The 23,456-nt window shown below is 46.0% G+C and overlaps 1 protein-coding gene across 5 annotated transcripts in view; it reads left to right on the plus strand.

The window, feature by feature from the left end:
- Positions 1-21,214, plus strand: part of IGF2BP1 (insulin like growth factor 2 mRNA binding protein 1) — a 69,684-nt gene extending 48,470 nt beyond the window's left edge. Inside the window, exons 3-15 of one of the 5 annotated variants that reach the window (XM_083469861.1) lie at positions 2,737-2,794; positions 3,614-3,665; positions 4,963-5,026; positions 7,488-7,769; positions 8,991-9,125; positions 9,764-9,886; positions 10,354-10,489; positions 13,043-13,159; positions 13,415-13,531; positions 14,640-14,714; positions 16,587-16,718; positions 17,857-17,970; positions 20,482-21,214. In XM_083469861.1, coding sequence (XP_083325987.1) covers positions 2,737-2,794; positions 3,614-3,665; positions 4,963-5,026; positions 7,488-7,769; positions 8,991-9,125; positions 9,764-9,886; positions 10,354-10,489; positions 13,043-13,159; positions 13,415-13,531; positions 14,640-14,714; positions 16,587-16,718; positions 17,857-17,970; positions 20,482-20,574 — 1,498 coding nt within the window. In that variant the 3' untranslated portion in view covers positions 20,575-21,214. The other 4 variants (XM_083469860.1, XM_083469862.1, XM_083469864.1 and 1 more) reach the window with 4 other exon arrangements.
- The last annotated feature ends 2,242 nt before the right edge of the window (positions 21,215-23,456 follow it).

The raw sequence follows: 23,456 nt of genomic DNA on the forward strand, positions 1-23,456 counted from the left end.
TGTCATGGAGCATTGGACCCCTGCAATTTCTGGCAGGAAGAAGCCTCAGCATTGGCCAGCTCTAGTGTATAAATACTTGGAGCCTGATCGTCTGCTTTTGTCTGATCAACAGGCAGGTTACTTGCTGCTGTCGGCTTCGAGCTTGCGGCTCAAGGATCTTTAACTGGAATGTCTAACAGGGGTCAGCAAGCTTTTTCAGCAGGGGGCCGGTCCACTGTCCCTCAGAACTTGTGGGGGGCCGGACTATATTTTGAAAAGAAGAAAAGGAACAAATTCCTATGCCCCACAAATAAAGAAGAGAAGAAGAAGAGTTTGGATTTGATATCCCGCCTTTCACTCCCCTTCAGGAGTCTCAAAGCGGCTAACATTCTCCTTTCCCTTCCTCCCCCACAACAAACACTCTGTGAGGTGAGTGGGGCTGAGAGACTTCACAGAAGTGTGACTGGCCCAAGGTCACCCAGCAGCTGCATGTGGAGGAGCGGAGACGCGAACCCGGTTTCCCAGATTACGTGACTACCGCTCTTAACCACTACACCACACTGGCTCTCAGAGATGCATTTTAAATAAAAGCACACATTCTACTAATGTAAAAACACGCTTATTCCCAGACCATCTGCAGGCCGGATTTAGAAGGCGATTGGGCCGGATCCAGCCCCCGGGCCTTAGTTTCCCTACCCATGGTCTAGATCATTGGTTCTCAACCTGTGGTTGCCCAGATGTTGTTGGACTACAACTCCCATCTTCCCTGAGCTCTGGCTTTGCTAGCTAGGGGTGATGGGAGTTGTAGTTCAACAACATCTGGGGAACCACAGGTTGAGAAAGGCTGGTTTAGATGCTAGCCTTAGCTTCACCCTGTCGCCCACAAGTTAACAGCCATCAAAGGGAAGTTAGGCAAGCCTTATCTTCTGAGCATGCCTGGAGAGGTTAACACCACTGTATATCAGTGCCTCTAATCCATGCTAAATCCCTGAGGCATCCCAGCAGCACTTCCTGATCAAGTGAATCGGGGCCTAGTAAGACCAATGGGGTCGCACCCCCTCAGTCCAGGACTACAAGTAAATTGTCTCTCTGAATGACAAAATCTGTCTCTGTCCACTTGCAAAGACTGGAACCAGATTGCTTATAGACAGGAATTGGCAAACAAAAAAGTTTAATACATGAGTGCCTGGGCCAGATATATGAGTGTATGCTTTCAGAACAAACAAACAACAACAATTTTATTATTTATACCCTGCCCAACTGGCTGGGTTCCCCCAGCCACTCTGGGCATCTTCCAGCACGTATAAAAATGTAATAAAACACCAAACATTAAAAAAAAAAACTTCTCAATATAGGGCTGCCTTCAGACAACTTCTAAAAGTTATGTAGTTCTTTATGTCCTTGACAACTGACGGGAGGGCGTTCCACAGGGAGGGCGTCGCTGCCGAGAAGGCCCTCTGCCTGGTTCCCTGTAACCTCATTTCTCACAGTGAGGGAACTGCCAGAAGGCCCTTGGAGCTGGACGTCAGTATCCGGGCCGAACGATGGGGGTGGAGACGCTCCTTTAGGTATACAGGACTGAGGCTGTTTAGGGCTATAAAAGTCAGCAACAACACTGTGAATTGTGCTCTGAAACATAGGGGGAGCCAGTGAAAATCCTTTAGGACCGGTGTTATATGGTCTCCCGGCGGCTGCTCCCAGTCACCAGTCCAGATTAGTTGTAATTTCCAAGTGGGTAGCCCCGCGTAGAGTGCATTACAGTAGTCCTAGTGGGAGATAACCAGAGCATGTACCACTCTGGCGAGATATGCTCACCTAGCTGACCAACCCATGCTGAGTTCGAAACTGGCTGATGGTGTCCTGGTTCTCCTGGATTAGGTGATGACGGCTCGAATTCTGACTGTAGCCCGAGTCCTTTAAAGTAGCTGGTAATTCTTCCCTGAGAAAGGAGGGAGATGGTGCATGTCTTTCTGAGTATCTTGACTGCCTGCAACAGGCAACAGTAGCGCTCTCCTTATCTGACCAGATATGACCTGGCAGTGGACTGGACATGTCTGGTGCAGGACCGGCCATGCATACAGCCCGGTGGGTTGGACGTGAGGCATTTTTATCTCTAAAATGAGTTTCCAGAGTCTTTTAAAAGCCAATTAAGTCCATAAGCCTCTGGGGGCAGACTATTTTAATAAGTTTGTTGCAGAGGTCTGGCGCACACCGTACAAGTGCTAAGTTCATGGGTATGCAAACGTTGAGTGCACCAGATCCATTCTAGCTTCTTATTATTTTGTAATCTGTAGACAGCCTTCTTTTACAGTATACGAGGAGCAGCCTTGAGGTCCTCTCTAGAGAATCTTGTGGCATTGTTGTCAGACGTGATTTTCAGATTGGTTTTCTAATACAGGATTATTGTTCCTGGGATTTGTGGAGGTGCGGAATTTGTGTTTATTTGATTTTTGCACGTGGAAATGTATTTTCATTTTGTAAATGGCTCAGAGAGGAAATTTCCTTCATAGGGCAGCCTCGAAATCTTCAAAAGAAACACTAAAAATGGTTTTGGGCACAATTGCAGATCAAGACCGAGGAAAGCTTCATCTGTTGAATTTCTGCATGTCATAAAGATGTTTAAGGTCACAGGAGCCTTATCAGATGTTAATCCTACAGTACAATAATTAAAATTATGTGAACTGCCCTGAGACCTTCGGGTATAGGGCGGTATAGAAAACAAACAAACAAACAAATAATATTTATCCTTTGTTTTAGGAGCCGCAAAATTCAGATAAGGAACATCCCCCCTCAGTTACGATGGGAGGTAAGTGAGGTCTCTGACAAGTGCGTAGTCTTAGCATCTGTGTCTGAAATGTCTTTTTAATAAACTGGAAGCTGCATGCTGGATGAGTGAGCTTTGGGATACTTTGAGATGTGTGAATGGGGCAGAGCAATGGAGATTATTAGATTTTTCCGATTCCCTTCCGTTGCAAAGAAAAGAATCCCTCTGGAGCGAAAGGAAAGAGACCAGATTAATTGGAGTTTCCCTCTTGCAACGCATGCATTTCCTAAACAATGGTGCATGCTACTTAGCTAATCTAACCGCTGAAATGCAGAGGCATGCTTGCATACCGTATGAGTACATTTTCAGGTTTTTTGAGCTCCGCTTTGAGACCTTGGCTCCATCTTCAGTATAGATTTAAGAAAGTAACCTTGCCTCTTCAAACACTCAGGGCACCCTCTAAAGAATCCGGGGAACTGTGGTTTGTTAGGGGTGCTGAGAGTTGTCAGGATATTCCTATTTCCCATCACACGGAGCTACAATTATCCAACTGGTCATCAATCCCTCTTCCCAGGGAACTCTGGGAATTGTAGTTCTGGAAGTGGAATAGGGGGGTCTCCTAGCAACTCACAGCACACTTTACAAGCTCCAGACTCCCCAGGGTGGTGGTGGGTTTTTTTTGGGGGGGGAGGCACGACCTTAAATGTACAATGCAAGTGAGTTCATCTCCTGTGGGCTGTTGTTGTTATGTCCTTCATTTTTGGTGCTTCCTTTCCTGATTTTTACCTTTGGTGAAATTTTCTGTGTAACTCTTTCTCTTTATTTCTCTTCCACAAACCACTTCTTTTTGTTTCTTCCACATTTGAATAGGTTCTGGATGGTTTGCTAGCTCAGTATGGTACTGTGGAAAACTGTGAACAAGGTAACGACCTTTGAGATGTTTCAGAGAATGTATATGGGTGGGCCTTGGAGCAAAAGACAGGAACTAGACCAGGGCAATGGATGAAATAGGCTGTAACCACTGAGCCTCTTGGGCTTGCCGATCAGAAGGTCGGTGGTTCGAATCCCCACAATGCGGTGAACTCCCATTGCTCTGTCCCAGCTCCTGCCAACCTAGCAGTTTGAAAGCACACCAGTGCAAGTAGATAAATAGGTACCGTTGCGGCGGGAAGGTAAACGGCATTTCCGTGCACTCTGGTTTCCATCACGGTGTCCCGTTGTGCCAGAAGCGGTTTAGTCTTGCTGGCCACATGACCTAGAAAGCTGTCTGTGGACGAACGCCGGCTCCCTCAGCCTGAAAACAAGATGAGCGCCACAACCCCATAGTCACCTTTGACTGGACCTAACCATCCGGGGTCCTGTACCTTTTTTTTACCTTTAATCATAGAATTGTAGGGTGGGGACCTTGAGGAACATCTAGTCCAACCCCCTGCGATGCAGGAATCTCAACAGACTCAATACCTGACAGATGACATTCCGACCCCTTTGCTATTCATTCATTCATTCATTCATTCATTCACCAGATTTCTGGACTGCTGTTCCTTACACATAGCGATCTCAGGGTGTGAGGTTACAGCATAACATATTGCATAGACTCAGCTCAGGATAGAATTTGTGGCATAAGGTTAAGGGTGAAATGCATATTCGTAAACCGACACACGTTATAACTCTAGCAGAAGATCCCAAACCTCTTTGTGGTATGCGTGTATGAATACACGTGAGTGCTGGACATTGTGTGTGGGTTCAGACACATATATGTCACCGCATACAACAGGGGCTGCAATAATGTCACACACAATACCTAGCGGAAATGGCAGGGTTCGTTGTGGGTCCTTCTTAGCCCAGGGCTGGCAGCAGGTGCCTGGTCATCCTGACACCACTCCTGTGGTGCAATCTGCTGGAATTGTGAAAAAACAAACTTCTTTAAGCTCCAGCCCTTGCTTTCTCTCATGCGTGGTGAGGATTGAGCTTGTTTTATACAGAGTTACCGTATTTTTTGCACCATAACACTCACTTTTTTCCTCCTAAAAAGTAAGGGGAAATGTCTGTGCGTGTTACGGAGGGAATGCCTACGGGTGGCATGCCTACGGATTTTCCTCTAAAAACTACGTGTGTGTTATGGTCGGGTGCGTGTTATAGAGCGAAAAATACGGTATTTTGATCGATGATATGGGTGCCTGCTTTAGCTAACCGAGATTTCTTCCTCCTCCTCGTGCAAGTGAATACGGACAGTGAGACGGCGGTTGTCAACGTCACCTACTCCAACCGGGAACAGACCAGACAGTGAGTTTTTTAAGTACCTTATTGGCTTGTAATTGTTATCTGACTTGGTCCTTGGGTGTGTTCACAATTCTGCGCAGGGCTTCGAATTCTGTGGCTGGCAAAAAAAACACCCCAAAATACATTTGCTGCTGTCTGCCTCCTTAATTTATTTCTGTTGCAAAGTCTGTGACTTGTTTATTACAGTGGTACCTCGGTATACGAACTTAATCCGTTCCGGAAGTCCGTTCTTAAACCGAGGCGCTGTCCCTAATGAGGCCTCCCGCCGCTGGTGCCCTTCCACCATTTGGATTCCGTTCTTAGACCGAGGTATAGTTTGCAAAGTGGGACACTACTTCTGGTTTTGCGGAGTTTGTAAACTGAATCGTTTGTAAACAGGGCTGTTCTTAAACCGAGGTACCACTGTATTTATTTAAGTGCATTTATATGTCTCATCCCCCCAAAAAAGTGATATCAAAGCAATGTTCGGACTGTAACACAGTTGATTAACATTTTCTTCCTCTTCTGGGGACCGCATTCTCAGGGTTGTGTGACAGTGGTGACTTAGTCTCCCAAATAGAAGCAAACAGCCCTCTCCTCAATTGATCTGTGCAGGTCAGCTAAGGAGGTGATCTATCTGATGACTGGAGAGGGGAGGGGTGGTTCGCCTCTCCATGCGAATACTGGGCTGGACAGGGAGGTTTAAAGCTCTCTTCCCACCTCAGCAATGGTTGGCTTTCTGCAGCATGAGAAACGGCAGAAGAACACCACAGGGAGGTTATTTGGGTGACCATGACTGGGCTTGTAAAAAGCGATTGAGCAAAAACATGGCAGTTCATCACCAAACTCTGAGCACAGAAGCATCTCTCCCCCTGCCATGATGCAATGTGTAGAAATAGCGGGGGTTGCAGCAGCATTAAAAGAAAAAACGAATTGCAGTATCAGATTTAAAGGTAGCAGCAGCCGCCGCCATGTGTTGGGATGCTGGGATGTGTTACCAGGTTGTCCCATAATGTGGCCTTGTTAATGGTAACACCCCCATCTATAGGTGGCTGTGCGGAACTGCGGCCCATTGCTAAAATTATACTCCGGCCTTGCTTTCTTAAGGCATGTTGTAATCCTAGATCTCTGATGAGTTTACCTCAAATACAGTGATACCTCAGGTTACATACGCTTCAGGTTACATACGCTTCAGGTTACAGATTCCGCTAACCCAGAAATAGTGCTTCAGGTTAAGAACTTTGCTTCAGGATGAGAACAGAAATCGTGCTCCAGCGGCACAGCAGCAGCAGCAGGAGGCCCCATTAGCTAAAGTGGTGCTTCAGGTTAAGAACAGTTTCAGGTTAAGAACGGACCTCCAGAATGAATTAAGTATTTAACCTGAGATACCACTGTAAATAAATAAAGAAGTTTGTTTGTTTGTTTGTGGTAAACGCCTTAGAGATCTAGGATTACAGCATGCCTTAAGAAAGCAAGGCCAGAGAATAAGTGTGTGTGTGTGTGTGTATGTATATGTATATGTATATGTATATGTATACATGCACACATACCCCGTATGTTTCCGTGTATAAGACTAGGTTTTATTCCTTTAAAATAATGTCAAAAATTAGGGGGCATCTTATACATGAGGCCATCTCCCCCCCCCATTTTCTTAAATCTGTGTCCCTAAAAATAGGGGGCATCTTATAGACGGAAAAAATACGGGAGTGTGGGTGTGTGTGTATTCCTTCATTCATTCTCCACCTCCAAAACCGTTTCATCACATTTAGTTTAAGGTGAAATGTACATCTTGACAAAATCTTAACGTGTAGCGATAAAAAACGTCAGGGTATGAAGCGATTTTTAAAAAATGCCATTACTGATGGCTATTTCAAATTAATGGTAGTGGAGGGGAGAGAACTGCCGATATATCAGCTTCCTTTCCCTTTGTCAGAAGTGAATAAGGAAAGAGCAAAAAAAAAAAAAAAATATCACTGGAAATGAGAGCCAAGCAGCTGTGGCAATCAGAAGAGGGAAGAGGGCTTGTTGGTTTCAAAAGGGGATGGGGGCAGATGCATGAGGAACCTTCTGGCTTTTCAAAATGGCCTTGTTGCTATATGTTCTTGGCTGCTTTATATATCAGCCTTGCCATGACTCCACCCCTTTTTATTTACTATAATAATACGGCATGTGGTGCGTCTCATAGTGAAGCCTCTGGTGTGTGAATTGGCAGAGCTGGTGTGGTGGTGGCATGGAACAGAGAGTAGTTTGAAGTCCAGCTTCTGTGAGGGAAGGAAAAGTTGTCAGCTGGTTGGGGATTAAAACCCCAGGACAAGCCGAGGAGTGGTCCAGGGCAAAACTGCACACAGTAGTAGTAGGGTTTGATTTCCCATGCAGATTTTAACTAACCAGACAGTTCTTTTGACTGCAGATGTGCTGATTTTAGTTTTAAGTGGAGTTAATTGAGCGGCTTCTCTCTCTGTGTATCTGTCCGTCTTGTCTTCAGAGCCATTATGAAACTAAACGGCCACCAACTGGAAAACCACGCACTGAAGGTCTCCTACATCCCCGATGAACAAACTGTCCAGGGTGCAGAGAATGGGCGCCGAGGGGGCTTTGGATCGCGGGGCGCCCCGAGGCAAGGTTCACCCGTGGCTTCAGGAGCACCCGTGAAACAGCAGCCAGTAGACATTCCCCTCCGCCTTCTCGTTCCCACCCAGTATGTGGGAGCCATCATTGGCAAAGAAGGTGCCACCATCCGCAACATCACCAAGCAGACGCAGTCCAAGTAAGGCCCTGCTAGCTTCGCAAGTGTTTCCATAGCAACCCCGCTTGCTTACTGCTACACCTTTGCACTGATTTGTTGCCGGTAGTGTGCTAGGGGCTGCATGGGACACAAGGCCAGCCCTATCGTTGGGCAGAGTGAGACGTCTGCCTCAGACACTGGGTGGTGAGGTGCTGGAAGGCACAGTGGTGTGTGTGCCAGGCAAGCCCTTTGGATGTCCTGCAGGGCTTAGGCAGAGTGGAAGGCCCTGTCCCGTTGACGCTGTTGAAGCCCAGTTGGTATATGGGAGGCGCCATCTTGTCCTTCTCCCTAGGCAAATAAAGCAACTTGGAGTATGCTTAGCCCAGAAGGATTTAAGCTGTTAAGACTGGAGGGTCAGAGGCCTGGGGATTGGGATTCAGAGAACCAAAGTGTGCCTGCTCTTGGGCCTAGAAGGCACCTCAGGCTGCAGAGGTGGGTGCTGTTAAGGGTGGCACATTGGGACATTTATTTATTTACAAGGGTGTGTATGTGTCTTTACACGTGTGTTGTGTGTGTGTGTGTGTGTGTGTGTGTGTGTATACACACACACACACATTCTTGACCTGCTACAGGATATTTTCAGTGATGGTCCCCCGTTTGTGGAGTGCCATACCCTGTGAGGTACAAATGTTCCCCTCATTATTACCTGGCTGATGGAGACCCAGCCCACTGGGAAATGATATATTATTTCGTTTTTTGTGCTACCCTTTCTCTAAGAAAACAACTCTTTCTTTCCCTTTCCCCTCACTGCAGCCTCATGACATAGCTTAAGCTGAGAGGCAGGGACTAGCCCAGGAACTAACCCAGTGAGCTTGATGGCTGAGGAGGAGTTTTAACGCAGGCCACCTCAGTCCCAGTCCCAGAGCTCCATTGTTTGAGATCCAAAATTACTTCTACTGCGGAAATGTTCCTTTACTGGATGTCTATGAAGGCCTACAAATGGCCTTGTTCTAGCCCAGGGAGTTTTACAGATCTTCCTGAGGTTGACAAGATGGATATGGAAGGGGGAAAAGAGAAGGATTGTAAGATTTGTAGTAAAGATGGGGAGCCTGGGCAGAGGCAGAGGAGCAGCCAAGGGGAGTCAAGTTTCTGAAGCATCTGTTGGGTGGACTTTGGGTTTCTGGTTCTTCCGGCTTATGCTGTGGTCCTCCTTTTCTGAGTTTTGCTACTCAAGCAACTAGCTCTTCTCTCCCTTCCCTGCAGAATCGACGTGCACCGGAAGGAAAACGCCGGGGCAGCAGAGAAAGCGATCAGTATCCATTCGACCCCAGAGGGCTGTTCTTCCGCTTGCAAGATGATTTTGGAAATCATGCAGAAGGAGGCAAAAGACACCAAGACGTAAGGCTGTGGGCTATCGTTGGCGCAAAGTGTGGCGTTGGCTTAGTGGATAGTTGTTCATTTCCTTGACATCTGATGGGAGGGCGTTCCACAGGGCAGGCGCCACTACCGAGAAGGCCCTCTGCCTGGTTCCCTGTAACCTCACTTCTCGTGGTGAGGGAACCGCCAGAAGGCCCTCGGAGCTGGACCTCAGTGTCTGGGCTGAGTGATGGGGGTGGAGACGCTCCTTCAGGTATACTGGACCGAGGCCATTTAGGGCTTTAAAGGTCAGCACTAACAATTTGAATTGTGCTTGGAAATGTACTGGGAGCCAATGTAGGTCTTTCAGGACCGGTGTTATATGGTTTTGGAAGCCACTCCCAGTCACCAGTCTAGCTGCCGCATTCTAGATTAGTTGTAGTTTCCGGATTACCTTCAAAGGTAGCCCCACGTAGAGCGCATTGCAGTAGTCCAAGCGGGAGATAACTAGAGCATGCACTACTCTGGCGAGACAGTCCACCTACAGCTTCCAGAAGAGGCCTGTCTATTCAGGGGTTGGTGTCCCAAAGTGTAAGAGGTGGCCTGGAATTGACCTCAGGAGCATGTCAGAATGTGGGAGTCCAATCCTCTGATTTCACCACTTCTCCCCCCTCACACAGGGCTGATGAAGTGCCCCTGAAAATCCTAGCCCATAACAACTTTGTGGGACGGCTGATCGGCAAAGAAGGCCGCAACTTGAAGAAGGTGGAGCAGGACACAGAGACAAAGATCACCATCTCTTCGTAAGGCTTTCTTCTCCATTCTATCCCCTCACCCCCTTTCGTTTTGACCCCCCTTTTTATATATAAAAAAGTATTGTATTCAAATTAGGCTGTGTTCACACTAGGGCGCTATGGAGTGTTGAATCTTTTTCCCTTCATCCACACAGGAGCAGTTTCTATTTTATTCCTTCATAATCTACCTCAAGAGTTTCCCGCCAATACTGTTGGGGAAGGGGTATATTTGTATCGTGTGTTGTTGTCCTCTCCCCTCAGTTAGTTACTTCCCTGCCCACCATAAGTCCTGGAAACTTGAGGTGCATTGTGGGCCAGTGTGCACTCACTTAAAAAAAAAAGTTGTGTTTTTTTTGAAAGACGTATTTTGCACGAAACAGCAGTCAACATTGAAATGAGATTATGCATGTTGCTCCAAGTTAGGCAAGGATTTGGGGACACTTGCATGAAAGGCTGATGCTTCCTTTCCTCCCCAGGCTGCAGGATTTGACCCTGTACAACCCTGAAAGGACCATCACTGTGAAGGGCTCCATTGAGAACTGCTGCAAAGCCGAGCAAGAGATCATGAAGAAAGTGAGAGAAGCCTATGAGAACGATGTGGCGGCTATGAGTGTGAGTCTGCTTATGTTGCACCTTCTCTGGGCATTAAGAAGCTCTAAAGACAGCCCATCTAGGGCTACTGCTATCTGTCTTGGAATCGCCGGCTTTCCATCAAAAGTCTCTGAAATCCATTCAGCTGCTTTGTATGAATATGTTATCCTTCAAAAGCCATTACCTAGTTGGTTGTGGACTTCGGAATCTTAATTCTTAGGCCAGGCATTCCCAACCGTCAGCCCTCCAGATGTTTTGGACTACAACTCCCATCATCCCTGACCATTGGTCCTGTTAGCTAGGGATCATGGGAGTTGTAGGCCAAAACATCTGGAGGGCCTCAGGTTGGGGATGCCTGTCTTAGGCATTGGGTTCTGCATTGTTACTTTGAATAGCATTGGTTCCTCCCTGCCATACTTACTTTTCCTTTTATAGGTTATAATCTTATGACAGATAAAGTAAGGTGCAGATGGGCAGGTGCGATGATAGAAATTCTTGTGGACTAGAAACTTTTGCTAACTTGGTTGCAACATTATAATAAGTTAAGTGGTCAAAAGAGAGGCTGCTAAGTGATAAGTGACAAGGTGGAGGAATAACTTTTAAGAAGGAAATATGTTCATTTCTCTTGATTTGAAGCAGAGGCCCTGAAACAGAGAAGGTAGGTCGCAAATGAACCCACCATTTATTTATTTATTTATTTATTTATTCATTCATTCATTCATTCATTCATACCCCGCCCATCTAGCTGGGTTTCCCCAGCCACTCTGAGCGGCTACCAACAGAATTAAAAGCACACTAAAGCATCAGTCATTAAAAACTTCCCTAAACAGGGTTGTCTTCAGATGTCTTCTAAAAGTCAGATAGTTGTTTATTTCCTTGACATCTAACGGGAGGGCGTTCTACAGGGTGGGCGCCACTGCCAAGAAGGCCCTAGTAGTAGTAGCAGCAGCAATATTTAATATTGACATAGGGCTTTTTGAATGTTTGGATTGCAGTAATCTTTACAATAATCAGTAGGCGTTGTTATTCTCACTCTATAGTCGATGGGGACTGAGAAAGACTTAATTCTGATGTATTGGCTGCATATGGGGAATCAGTCTCTGGCTTAATGAACACAGGCAATGGGATATTAATGCCTGGTGTGCAAATAATGGGCAGCCCTTTTGATTCTCCCTTGGCGCAAGTGAACAAAAAAGCCAGGAAGCCACAGTTAACCGCAGCTTCCTGTTAACACGCAAAGTGGGAGCTATGGTTGATAGCTTCGAAACAAGCCAGAATTCATAAGTCAACCTTACGCTGTGTTTTAAAGCTGGCTTCTGATCCTGGCTTGCTTGGAAGTCATGAGCTACAGTTCCCTAATAGAAGGTAACAGGAAGCCGTGGTTGATTGCAACTTCCTGTCTTCTCCTGCACTCATGCGAAGGCAGGAGGAAAGCCACAGCAAAGGGGTTATGTGCAAGTGTACACAACCTGGATTATTAAGCTAGAACATGAATATCTGCACCAGGCCAATGTCATACCATGGTTTGGCAAACAGCAGCATCTCTGTGGGTTTCCGAGCTCCTACTTCTTCCATCTTGCACCTGGGCTCCCTCCTCTCTGGTTTTTGCTAGCCATAGTTTGCGGTGAAGCCTGAATTTTCAATCTCAGGTTAGCTCCTTACCTCCAGACCTCTAGAGTGCAAACAGCTGTTCCAAGATTAACACCCACCGTAGCTTGACACTGACTGTAGTTAGCAAGAAGCAGGAAGTGGAGGGAGGGGTATGTGGCATTTGCCTCCTAGGTGGGTCATAAGGAAAGGGTTAAATGCGTGTGATGTGATTGGCCAGAGAGAAACTGAGAGGAGGAGTTAGAGTGAGAGTTGGAGTGGTGTGAAAGTCAGTTGGGAGTTGAAGGAAGAGGGAGGTTAAGTCTGTGGGTTGGTCGAGTTGTGTGGTGAGGGAGTGAGAGGAATTGTTAGGTGGAGTCAGATAGATAGTTGGAATAATCAGTTTAAAGTTGTTAGGAACGTATAGGACAGTTAAGGGACCTATGCATGTGAATGGAGAAAGGAGGTTGTCCGAGGCCCCTAAGTCTGCAGTGTTGCCCTTCATTGCCAAATTGCACCACGGCTTGCCTAAAGCCACCTGAGGAATTCCAAGAGTGACGTGAGCTTGCTTCCGAGTTCTCCGCTCCCACTTTATAGCTTGTGCTGCACCGTGCTTCATAAATGTGTCGGGGTCACTGCGGAACAGTTTCTCTTTGTTTAGCTTGAGCAGCTGATTTGTGCACCGAAACCTGGGTGCATGATGGAAAGTGGCAATGTGCTAAAGTGTGTTTCGGTCCCCTAATTACTGTACGGACGCCACCTGTGCTCAAACGTGTTTCCATGGGTGCAGAAGTTTATTATACAGAGCCTTTGGCTGCTTTCTTGGCTGTCTAAAGCAGGACAAATTGATTAAACCAGTTTGCAAAAAGTAAGGCAAAACCGCTGCACTGCGAGAAGTGTTTCAGTGCTGACAGCGAATTCACAGTAAAAATGAATATTTTGCTTGCCATATTACATTTTCTCGCTCTCTTTTTCTTTTAGCTACAGTCGCACCTGATACCTGGGCTGAACCTAGCTGCCGTCGGCCTCTTTCCTGCCTCTTCCAATGCGGTGCCTCCTCCCCCAAGTAGTGTCTCTGGAGCAGCCCCATACAGCTCTTTTTTGGTAAGCTTGAGCTCAACCTACGCAAAACATGCACTAGCATAGAGCTTTCCTTTTCCTGTAGCGTGTGTGAGCTTCAGACAAAATCACATGCAAGCTCTGCCAAAACAAACAAGCCCATGCACTAAACATGCTGTGACATCATAGCAAGTCAGCCAATGGTGGGTGCATGACAGACAACAGTTTCAAACCTAGTAGTTTGGGATATCCCGTTGGACTGATACTGACTGGTGACCCCAGAAACTTTTATCTCGGCAGCCTCCTGAGCAAGAGACGGTGCACGTGTTCATTCCTGCCCAGGCTGTGGGTGCGATCATCGGCAAGAAGGGACAGCACATCAAACAGCTCTCCAGATTCGCAAGTGCCTCCATCAAGGTGCCCGTTCCATTCTGTTTAATCCCTATTGTTTGATGCAAGCCATGATGGTGCTAGAAAACAAAGTAGGCACCCCGGGGTCCTATTTGAACTTCAGGGGAGTTGTGGAAGAACAACCTGGAATCAGAGAGTTGTAGAGTCCAACCCCTTGCAATGCAGGAAAACGCAGCTGTCCCATACGGGGATGGAACCTGCAACCTTGGGATTATCAGCACATTGCTCTAACTAACTGAGCTATCCAAGCTGATCTGCATCATTTGGTTCATGCAGGAGCTTTCCAGTGGATTATACCATTACACTGCATGTGTAATGCAACTTAGTGGCACTGTCTGTTCTGCTTGCTATGCTAGAGAGTTTCTTAAAATGTGCAGCAAATCTTTTTTTAAGAAAGGCACAGCCAGTTTGCCAAGAGTGGTGCATATTTCCTTTTATTTCTTCCCACCCCCCTGTTAGCAAAGTCAGGTAAATAACACAGAGAGAGCCCAGAGAGAAAAGAATCCTGAAGAAACTGAACGGAAACAGTGTATAATTTAATAAGAAAGGAACAGAGAGGTTTTGTCCTTCTTGGGTCAGGCCTTGCACATGGCAGGTACCTGCCCACTGCCTGCCTGCTTAAAGGAGAATCATGGGGCTACCTCAAAGAGCCCTTTTGCAAAGTGCTTTAAGATAGCCTGCCTACTTGTCAGGTTTGGCATGTGAGGCCAATACTGAGAAGGATCTGGCTCTGAGCCAAAAGTATTCCTCACCCCTGGTCCACATGGACTGTCAGCTGTTTTCTAGGTTGGAGAGGCTTTTTCTTGTCCTACCTGGATATGCCAGGAATATGATCAGGGACCTTCTTTCTGCAACCAAAGCATGCGCTCCACCAGTGAGCTGTGGCCCTTCCCTAATTGATTTCTGCAGCTGTCTTGCCCTGGGCTCCTTTAGAGGAAGGTGTAGGGTATGCCATCTAATAAATAACAATCACAATAATTGCCATCAGGAATGGATGGACCATCCTTTGGCTCAGTTCAGTCTGAACTCAGTATCTCGGGAGTAGAGGGATGGGGAATGAATCCCAGGCTTTGCTGATAAATGGCTCTTCTGTTCTTCCTCTTGTGTCCTTCAGATTGCTCCTCCAGAGACGCCAGATTCCAAAGTGCGAATGGTGATAATCACTGGACCACCGGAAGCCCAATTCAAGGTTTCTTTCCTCCCTTCTTACAGATCAGTGGCCACAGGGGGACTTAAACATGATTACAGGCATCATCTTCATTATTTACTGAGTGCCGTTACTCAGACCCTGTCGCAGGCTTCAAATAGGCATCCAGTTGGCCACTGTGAGATCAGTTTGCAGAACCAGATGTTACCGTTACTGGTTTTTTAATCATTATTTAATCACCACGATTGTGTCACAATCCATATGCACAATGCTTTACAGAGTAACACAAGCAGAGAGAGAGAGAGAGGTCTCTGCCCTGAGGAGATTACCATCCACATTTCAATAATAAGGGAAGCAACAGTCAGAAGAATGAACTGTATATTTTGGCAAAGGGTGTTTAGGGAGATAACAGAAGTCACTGGGTTAAAGCTGACCAAAAGTCCAGAGGTAGCATTATTATCAATTTACGATGGGGTGGAAGATTTGCAAGCTTTGAAGGACTTGCTCACAAATTTATTGACAGCTGCACGGATTATGATAGCTAGGAAGTGGAATGGGCAAGCAGAATATAAAATGGAAGAGTGTTAGAAAGAGGTGTGGGGTATAGCTATTAATGATAAATTAACATGTGCCATTAAGGTAAAATGGGGAATACGCAGGAAAAATGATTTTGGGAAGATGTGGAGGGTGTTTGTAGAATTTGTACTGTTAAAACAGAAAGGGGTCAAACCATCACGAGAGGTGTTGGAATTTTGGGAGGTTGGATAGTTACAATGGGGTACAGATTTTTATTCTTATTTATTTATGATTATTACTTTGTCAAAAAAATTAAGAATAAGAATAGACCAGAAAGCGCCTTGGGTTTTTTTGTCATGGAGCTCTCAGTGAGCAACAAGACAGCAACTAACTCAACGACGGTGTTGCTGACACTAAGCTCTAGGCGTGCCCCTCCCTTCTAGCCTCTCACTCTGGATCTCTCCCAAGCAGATGAAGGCTGTGTCGAAGGGGGTGGGCTCCTCCTTTGGACTTGTCTGGCCTGTTGCTCAGCAATGTGCAGGACCCTCCTCAAGTAGGGAGGAAAGTCAGCAGGACTTGGGGCTTGTCTTAGTCACATGCATTGACTCTCAGCTTCCAATCCTGGAGGGCTCGCCTTCTCCTGACCCTTCCTTGATCACTCAAGTCTCCCATTTCTATCAGCTCCCAGCTTGTCCCATCTGCTGACTGCTCCTCAGCGGCCCACCACCAGGCTGCACGCTCTCAGGTGTCATATTTGGTGCCCTCCCTGGGGGGCTGTTGGGCTGGCAGCTCCCCCCACTCCTCCCCATCCAGCCTGTCCCTGACAGTTTTAAAATACAGTGGTACCTTGGGTTACATACACTTCAGGTTACATACGCTTCAGGTTACAGACTCCGCTAACCTAGAAATAATACCTCGGGTTAAGAACTTTGCTTCAGGATGAGAACAGAAATCACGCGGCGGTGGCAGCGGGAGGCCCCATTAACTAAAGTGGTGCTTCAAGTTAAGAACAGTTTCAGGTTAAGTACCGACCTCCGGAACAAATTAAGTACTTAACCCAAGGTACCACTGTACAGTTGTACCTTGGTTTTCGAACAACTTAGTTCTCAAAACATTTTGGCTCCCGAACGCCGCAAACCCGGAAGTCAGTATTCTGGTTTGCAAACTATTTTTGGAAGCCAAACATCCTCCGCAGGTTCCGATTGGCTGCAGAAACTGTGTTTTGGTTTCCGAAAGTTTCGGAAGCTGAACAGACTTCTGGAACGGATTCCGTTTGACTTCCAAGGTACGACTGTATAACCAGTGCTGAGTCTCTTAGGCTGGTACAAGGCCAGGGATGTCCCCGGAACTGGTCGATTAATATCCTCCTGGCCTCTTCATTTCCTCCCCACCCTTCAGGCTCAAGGGCGGATTTATGGCAAGCTTAAAGAGGAAAACTTTTTTGGCCCCAAAGAAGAAGTGAAGCTAGAGACGCACATCCGAGTCCCCGCTTCGGCCGCAGGGAGAGTCATTGGCAAAGGAGGCAAAACGGTAAGTGAATGGTCAGGACTGCCGAGGCCTGCTTTGGGGTCAGACCACTGGCACTGCCATGACCCAAGATGGCGTGTGGAGTGTGTCTCACAGTGATGGTGTTTGATTATTACTTATTGAGAGCCTGCAAGCGTGCTAGAAGTTAAAGCTGGGGGCATGGTTCACACTTCGACACCTGCCAAGTGTTCAGAAGAGGCTGAATCCTAACAAAGCCAGACCATAGTTTCTCCCCCCCACATCATATTTGCTTCTCTATTAACATATATAACATACATGATGTATACACTCTTCTGTCCAATCTCATTTCGCTAATACAATAGCTGACTTCCCCCTACCTCTTTACGGCTTCATCATTTCTCTTTAATTCCTTATCTTTGTACTGTGTTCTAGCAAACTTTCACCCTTCTCTTTATATAATATCTTTCCTCTGTTATGTTTTTGTGAAATTTACTCTAGGCACATCCAAGTATTACTTTGGGAATCATACTTAATTTTTAAAACAATCCCATTCTTTCTCGATTTTTATGTTTGAGTGATTTCTTATTGCTTCTGTCAGAAACAGAATGACGGACCATAGTTTCTTATGATACCGGAATCAACACTGTCTTGACAAAAAGGGGCATGCAAGTGACTAGCAAGGAATGTTTTGAAGTCATGCCTGGAAGTGTTTTGCCAACAGTGGTTTGGGCATAACGTAACAGTTTGTGGTGTTACATTTGCACTGACAAAACCATTGTTTGGGGTGATGCTGTGCCCTGATAGGGTACTGTTTAGAACAGCGTCCAGAAATATTAGGGGAGAAGGAGGAAGAAACCTCTAAAACCATAATTTGCACGCCTGAAACACAAACCATGAAGTTTTAACTATGGTTAGTGCAAAACCTTTGAACCCAGTCTTATTTTTAAGAGTCTGTAGGAGTAAGTGGAAAGGACTGATAGGGTTTAAGTTACAGAATACAGAATAAGATGGTTTAAGTGAACCTTCAGCGCAGGCAAGCTTGAAGTTCTCTTGTTAGCCTTATTAAAGTGGAGTGAAGCTGGATTGCAGGAGCAGCAGCAGTGCAGGAGAAATGAATCAGGGCTACTTCGTTTCATAAAATCAAAATGCAATTAAGCGTTACTGTCTTTCCAATCGACAGGTCAACGAGCTGCAGAACCTGACAGCAGCAGAAGTAGTTGTCCCGCGGGACCAAACTCCCGATGAGAACGAGCAAGTCATTGTCAAAATCATCGGACACTTCTACGCCAGCCAGGTAGGGGCCACAATAGATCATTCTTGCCATTTTGGCGTGGGTGGAAGAGGTTAAATAAGAACTGGACTAAAGACTTCCCCCACCTGATAGTGTTGGACTCTTAAGTCCCATCAACTCCAGCCTGCGTTGCCTGGGGATAATGGGAATTTAAGTCCCAACAAAATCTGGAGGGCATCAGTTTGGAAAAAGCTGGTTTAGCAGTATCAGAAGACCCATTCCCAGGGTAAAAACACAGTTCGTTACGCCCAGCAAGGACAAATTGTAGTTCATTTAATCTATAGTTTATTGACACAAGCAAAAATCAACCCTTGGTTTCTGAACCTGGCTTATTCCAATCACCATGGTTTAAACCAGGGGTCAGCAAACGTTTTCAGCAGGGGGCCGGTCCACTGTCCCTCAGACCTTGTGGGGGGCCGGACTATATTTTTTGGGAGGAAATGAATGAATTCCTATGCCCCACAAATAACCCAGAGATGCATTTTAAATAAAAGGACACATTCTACTCATGTAAAAACACGCTGATTCCCAGACCGTCTGCAGGCTGGATTTAGAAGGTGATTGGGTCGGATCCGGCCTCCGGGCCTTAGTTTGCCTACCTATGGTTTAAACTAACAGCAGGAATCTGGTACATGCCAAGGAAGAGAGGAAGCGATTAAGCCTAAGACTGGAGTAACCTCTTTCCAAAGTGCTTAAATACTGTTTTATGTTATGTTCAGGAAGCCTATGTGCAATTTAAATGGTCAGTGGGTTTTCTGTAAAGGAGCAGAAACTTAAGATTCCTTACACTGACTGACAGCAGCCTCTCTGGGGGTCAGACAAGGGGACATTTCTTGCCCAAACTCCAAATGTCAGGGATTGAACGTGGGATCTTTCTGGTTGCTCCAGAAAACCCAAACCAGAAAACCAAGAGCAAACCTTGGCTACAGACTGTGGTTTGTTGAGACTGAAATTGATTGCAAACCATGGTTTGGATGTGGTGCTAAGCCCAGGGATCATGGTTTGCTTCATCCCAGTGCAAATGAGTGTGGCAGGCACAATAAGCCGTGGTTTGTTTATTTCTTGAGTGTAGTTATAATCCTCCCTTCACGCAAAGGCCCCAAGGTGGAAAATGCACACACATACAGTCAACCTCGGTTCCTGAACGCCTCTGTTATCGTACTTTTTGGCTCCCAAAAACCTGGAAGTAACTGCTCTGGTTTTCGACTGATTTTCGGAAGCTGAACATCCGACGCGGCTTCCATTTTGAGTTTGCCTATTGTATTGAGGCTTCTGCTTTCAGTTTTTGGTTGTCGAACATTGCGGAAGTCCAACAGTCTTCCGGAACGGATTACGTTTGACAACTGAGGTTTGACTGTACTTACATGGAGATCTTGAAAGCATGAGCCAGATTAGAAGGTGAGGGGGCTTGCACACATCTTCAGATACGAAGAAGGTATCTGAAGAAGTGTGCATGCACACCAAAGCTTATACCAGAACAAACTTAGTTGGTCTATAAGGTGCTACTGGACAATTATTTTTATTTTTTATTTTTATTTAAATAAATGTGTTTTGGTATTAATTTTCAATAAAATCAATGGGAGCAGGCATTCACCAGACATTTGGGACCCAAGTTGTTTGGGGCTATACACATAACATTGGGAAGGTGTTACCTCCTTCCTTCCTCAGATCTCACATTGATCAATTAGTTTGAACAAACAAAAGTGCCTAAATTTCATGTGAATGGGAGGGACAAGGAAGTGAGGTGGCTCTCTCTGCTCCCAACAGCTGCCTCAGTCCAAGTTTGTTTTGTGGATTTTAGAGCTCGATATTACAGTGGTATCTCTGGTTACGTACTTAATTCATTCCGGAGGTCCGTTCTTAACCTGAAACTGTTCTTAACCTGAAGCACCTCTTTCGCCAATGGGGCCTCCTGCTGCCGCCACACCACCAGAGCACAATTTCTGTTCTCATACTGAAGCAAAGTTCTTAACCCGAGGTAATATTTCTGGGTTAGTGGAGTCTGTAACCTGAAGCGTATGTAACCCAGGGTACCACTCTACACAACTCCCCAGCACCTTAAGATCCCACTTCCAGCCTGGAAGATTCAGGAACTCTTGACTCCTTCAGATACAGACATACCTTGGATCCCAAACACCTTGGTACTTGGATGTTTTGGCTACCAAACGCTGCAAACTTGGAAGTCAGTGTTACGGTTTGCAAACATTCTTTCATTTCCGCGGCTTCCGATTGGCTGCAGAAGCTTCCTGCAACCAATCAGAAGCCGCACTTTGGTTTCCAAATGTTTTGGAAGTTGAACGGACTTCCGGGACGGATTCCGGTCGACTTCCAAGGTACGACTGTACTTAATGGAGTTTGTCAGCCCCAGCCAGCACAGGTAATGGGAGTTGTGGTCCCAAACATCTGGCAGTCACCCAGTCGGGGAAGGTTGATCCACCATATCAGGCCAGTGCCATTGTTGTAAATCTGTTTGCCCTCTCTCTCAACCCCCTCCCCGAATCTTTTTCTTGCCAGATGGCACAACGCAAAATACGCGATATCCTCGCTCAGGTGAAACAACAGCATCAGAAGGGGCAGAACAGCCAGACGCAAACACGGAGGAAATAGGAAGTTTCTTTACCCCGGGTGTGTGAAAGAGAAAACAAAAGAGAGAGAGAGAGAGAGAGAGAGGAAGTGATGGATGAACGGACGACATTGACAACGGATGAAACAAAGCCAAGCCGAAAGAGTGATGAGCTGTTGATGCAGAACCCTAAGAGTGGCTGGGAATCAGTTTACCGTAGGAGGGCATTAGTAACTTTCTTGTAGATGGGTGATGTAATGTCTCACGAGCCAAAGGCAGCGTGCGATTGGCTCCTCGGTCATGCTGTGTGTATATATATAATATATATATGTGTGTGTATGTGTGTTTATTCCTCAGGCATGCAGCACGTATGTATGTAAGGATGTATGTATGTATGTGTATGTATATTTATATATACACACATAAATATGGAGCGGGGAGGGGAATTGGATCGGGCAATAGAAAAGAAAAATCCTAATCGGATCCCATAGTCTGTCACAATCCAGTAGCTTGAGGGGGCGGGAGCGTTCTCCCATGCAGTTTGCTGTGCTTTTTACCAGACAAAGGGCAGAGCAAAGGCATGTCAATCACACCCCCTCTCCCCCCAATCAAAAACACTTTTAGGGATTTATTTGGGAAACTTAATCTGCCCTCAACATCCCCATGTTGAAAAACAAAACAAAAGCCACATTAGTTTTCCCAGTCAGCGGGAGAAGGAAAATGGAGTGGGACCAGATTCTCTAGGGTTATCCAACGAACCTTCCTACCTGTTTTTTGGATGACCCAAGTTCTGTTTGAGTTGGTGGTTGTGGAACTCTGTGAGGCCTGGTTGTCAGGGTTTCTTCTTGCGGCCGTGTGCCCAAATAACTGGAGCTGCCGAGTGTTTTGACCCGGGAGAAGACGCTTCGGCTGACCTTGCCACCATCAGGAAAGCAGCCTGACTCCAAAGGCAAGTGGAGTCGCCATGTTTTCCATCCCACAACTTCACCTTGCTTGGTCATGGCAGCTTTCATCTCTAGGTTTCTGGTGGCGCTCGGCTCCGTACCAGTTTCCAGAACTGAAAATTGCTCTGCCAGCCCCACTTCTCAGGTTTTCCCTCACTTTGTTGCGGCCCTGAGTTAAGACTCCCAGCAGGCTTCCTCAACCTGGCGCCCCCTAGGTGTTGTTTTTTGGACTACACCTCCCACAACCACTGACCTTTGGCCATGCTGGCTAGGGCTGATGGGAAATGGAGGTGAAAACGTCTGAAGGGGGGCACCATGTGGGGAAGGATGACTTGCAGGGTTGCACAAGTAGGTTGGGGGTTATCTGGACCCATGCGCCCCCAGCTTGTGTATACCTGCCCTAAAAGTAAAACCAGCTCCCAACTTTTCATCCCAATGGCACACACACGTCGTTGAGAGGTTTCCTTAAAATATATTTTGAGCAGAGAATTCTACCCACATATTAAGGTTTCCTCCACCCCTTCTTTCTTAGAAATTGTCAACCGATGGGGAGGGTTTGGTTCTCCTTCAATTGGCCACCGCATAATCCCAGTTGTCCTAAAAACAAAAAGACGTAGGGAGGGAAAACAAGGCAATAACCCTGTCTTTTCAGAAGTCTCCCCCCTAGATACCACACAATGGCTTGATTCAAACATTGATACCAAACCATGGTTTATAGTAGCAATAAAGGAAAAGCCACACGATGGTTTGAGCTTCCTGACATAGAGAGGAATGATGGTTTAGAGTTCCTTGTCTGTTTCCTGCTTCCATTTCTTCTGTGCCAGGACCTCCAGAGCTGGAGAAAGGGTTGTAGCTATGTTCCAGCAATTCAGATAAATTACAAAACATGATTTGTCAGGGCAGACAGTACAGTGGTACCTTGGTTTACAACCATAATCCGTTCCGGAGGTCCATTTGTAAACCAAAACAGGTTTTAACCCAAGGCATGCTTAGGCCAATGGGGCCTCCAAATTTTTTTTGTTCGTAATCCCCCCCAAAAAGGGTTGTAATCCAAAAAAAGGTTGCAACCCGGGACACGCACTTCCGGTTTTGATGTGTTTGTAATCCAAAACGTATGCAAACCGAGACATATACAAACCAAGGTACCACTGTATGTCAAACCAAAGTTGAGCTTCCTTAGACTACAACCCCTTAGTCGCTTGCCTGGGAGTAAGCCCTATTAAACTCAGTGGGATTTCCTTCTGAGTAAACACATACAAGATTGTACTGTTAACCATGTATTTGGTGTGGTATCTGAATTGAGCCAGCTTCCTTGAAAAGTCTCCAATTTCCTTAATTAATTAAGGAGATAAGTGCATTCTTTCTCCCTCTCTCTCTTTCCCCACTGACCCAACTGCCCAGGGTATTTTCATTTGTTAAGACAGGGAAAGTATTGAAATAATTAGAAAATCAAGCAATGGGGAAGCATGTCAAGATTTTAATCCACCAAAGTCAGCAAATACTCAATTAGGAGTCCTGGTGGAGTGAAATGCAAAACAACGCTGATAAAAGACAGAAATCATGGGAATGTGTCCCAGAAAATTAGAATACTCATGAAATATCAAGTCACCAGATTTAAATATATCCAGTTCGATTTTTTTAAAGAAGAAGCTGTGGCTTGAACCCAGAGATGCTTCCTGCAATTGCGGAAGCGTCTCTTGATCTGACTCACTCAGCTTTTTGCTTTTTTTTTGGTGGGTGGGGGGGGCAGATTTTTTTATAAGAAACATCCAAACTTGGGGTTTTAGTGGGTTTTTTAAAAACGCACCATCTGATTCTTATAAAAATCCAAGGTTGCAAACCAAATTTTAGTCACGAAGAGCAGATATGCCTGAGCAAGTTTTTAATTTTTGCTGAAAACGTATGAATTTTTTTTTAACCTAATGGTTAAGTAAGCTAAGGCGGCTTTGTCTTTTTATTTTTGTTTTTAAGAAAGGTTATTT

The sequence above is a fragment of the Podarcis liolepis genome (genome assembly GCF_965112155.1).
Source record: "Podarcis liolepis genome assembly, chromosome: 13".
Lineage (NCBI taxonomy): Eukaryota > Metazoa > Chordata > Lepidosauria > Squamata > Lacertidae > Podarcis > Podarcis liolepis.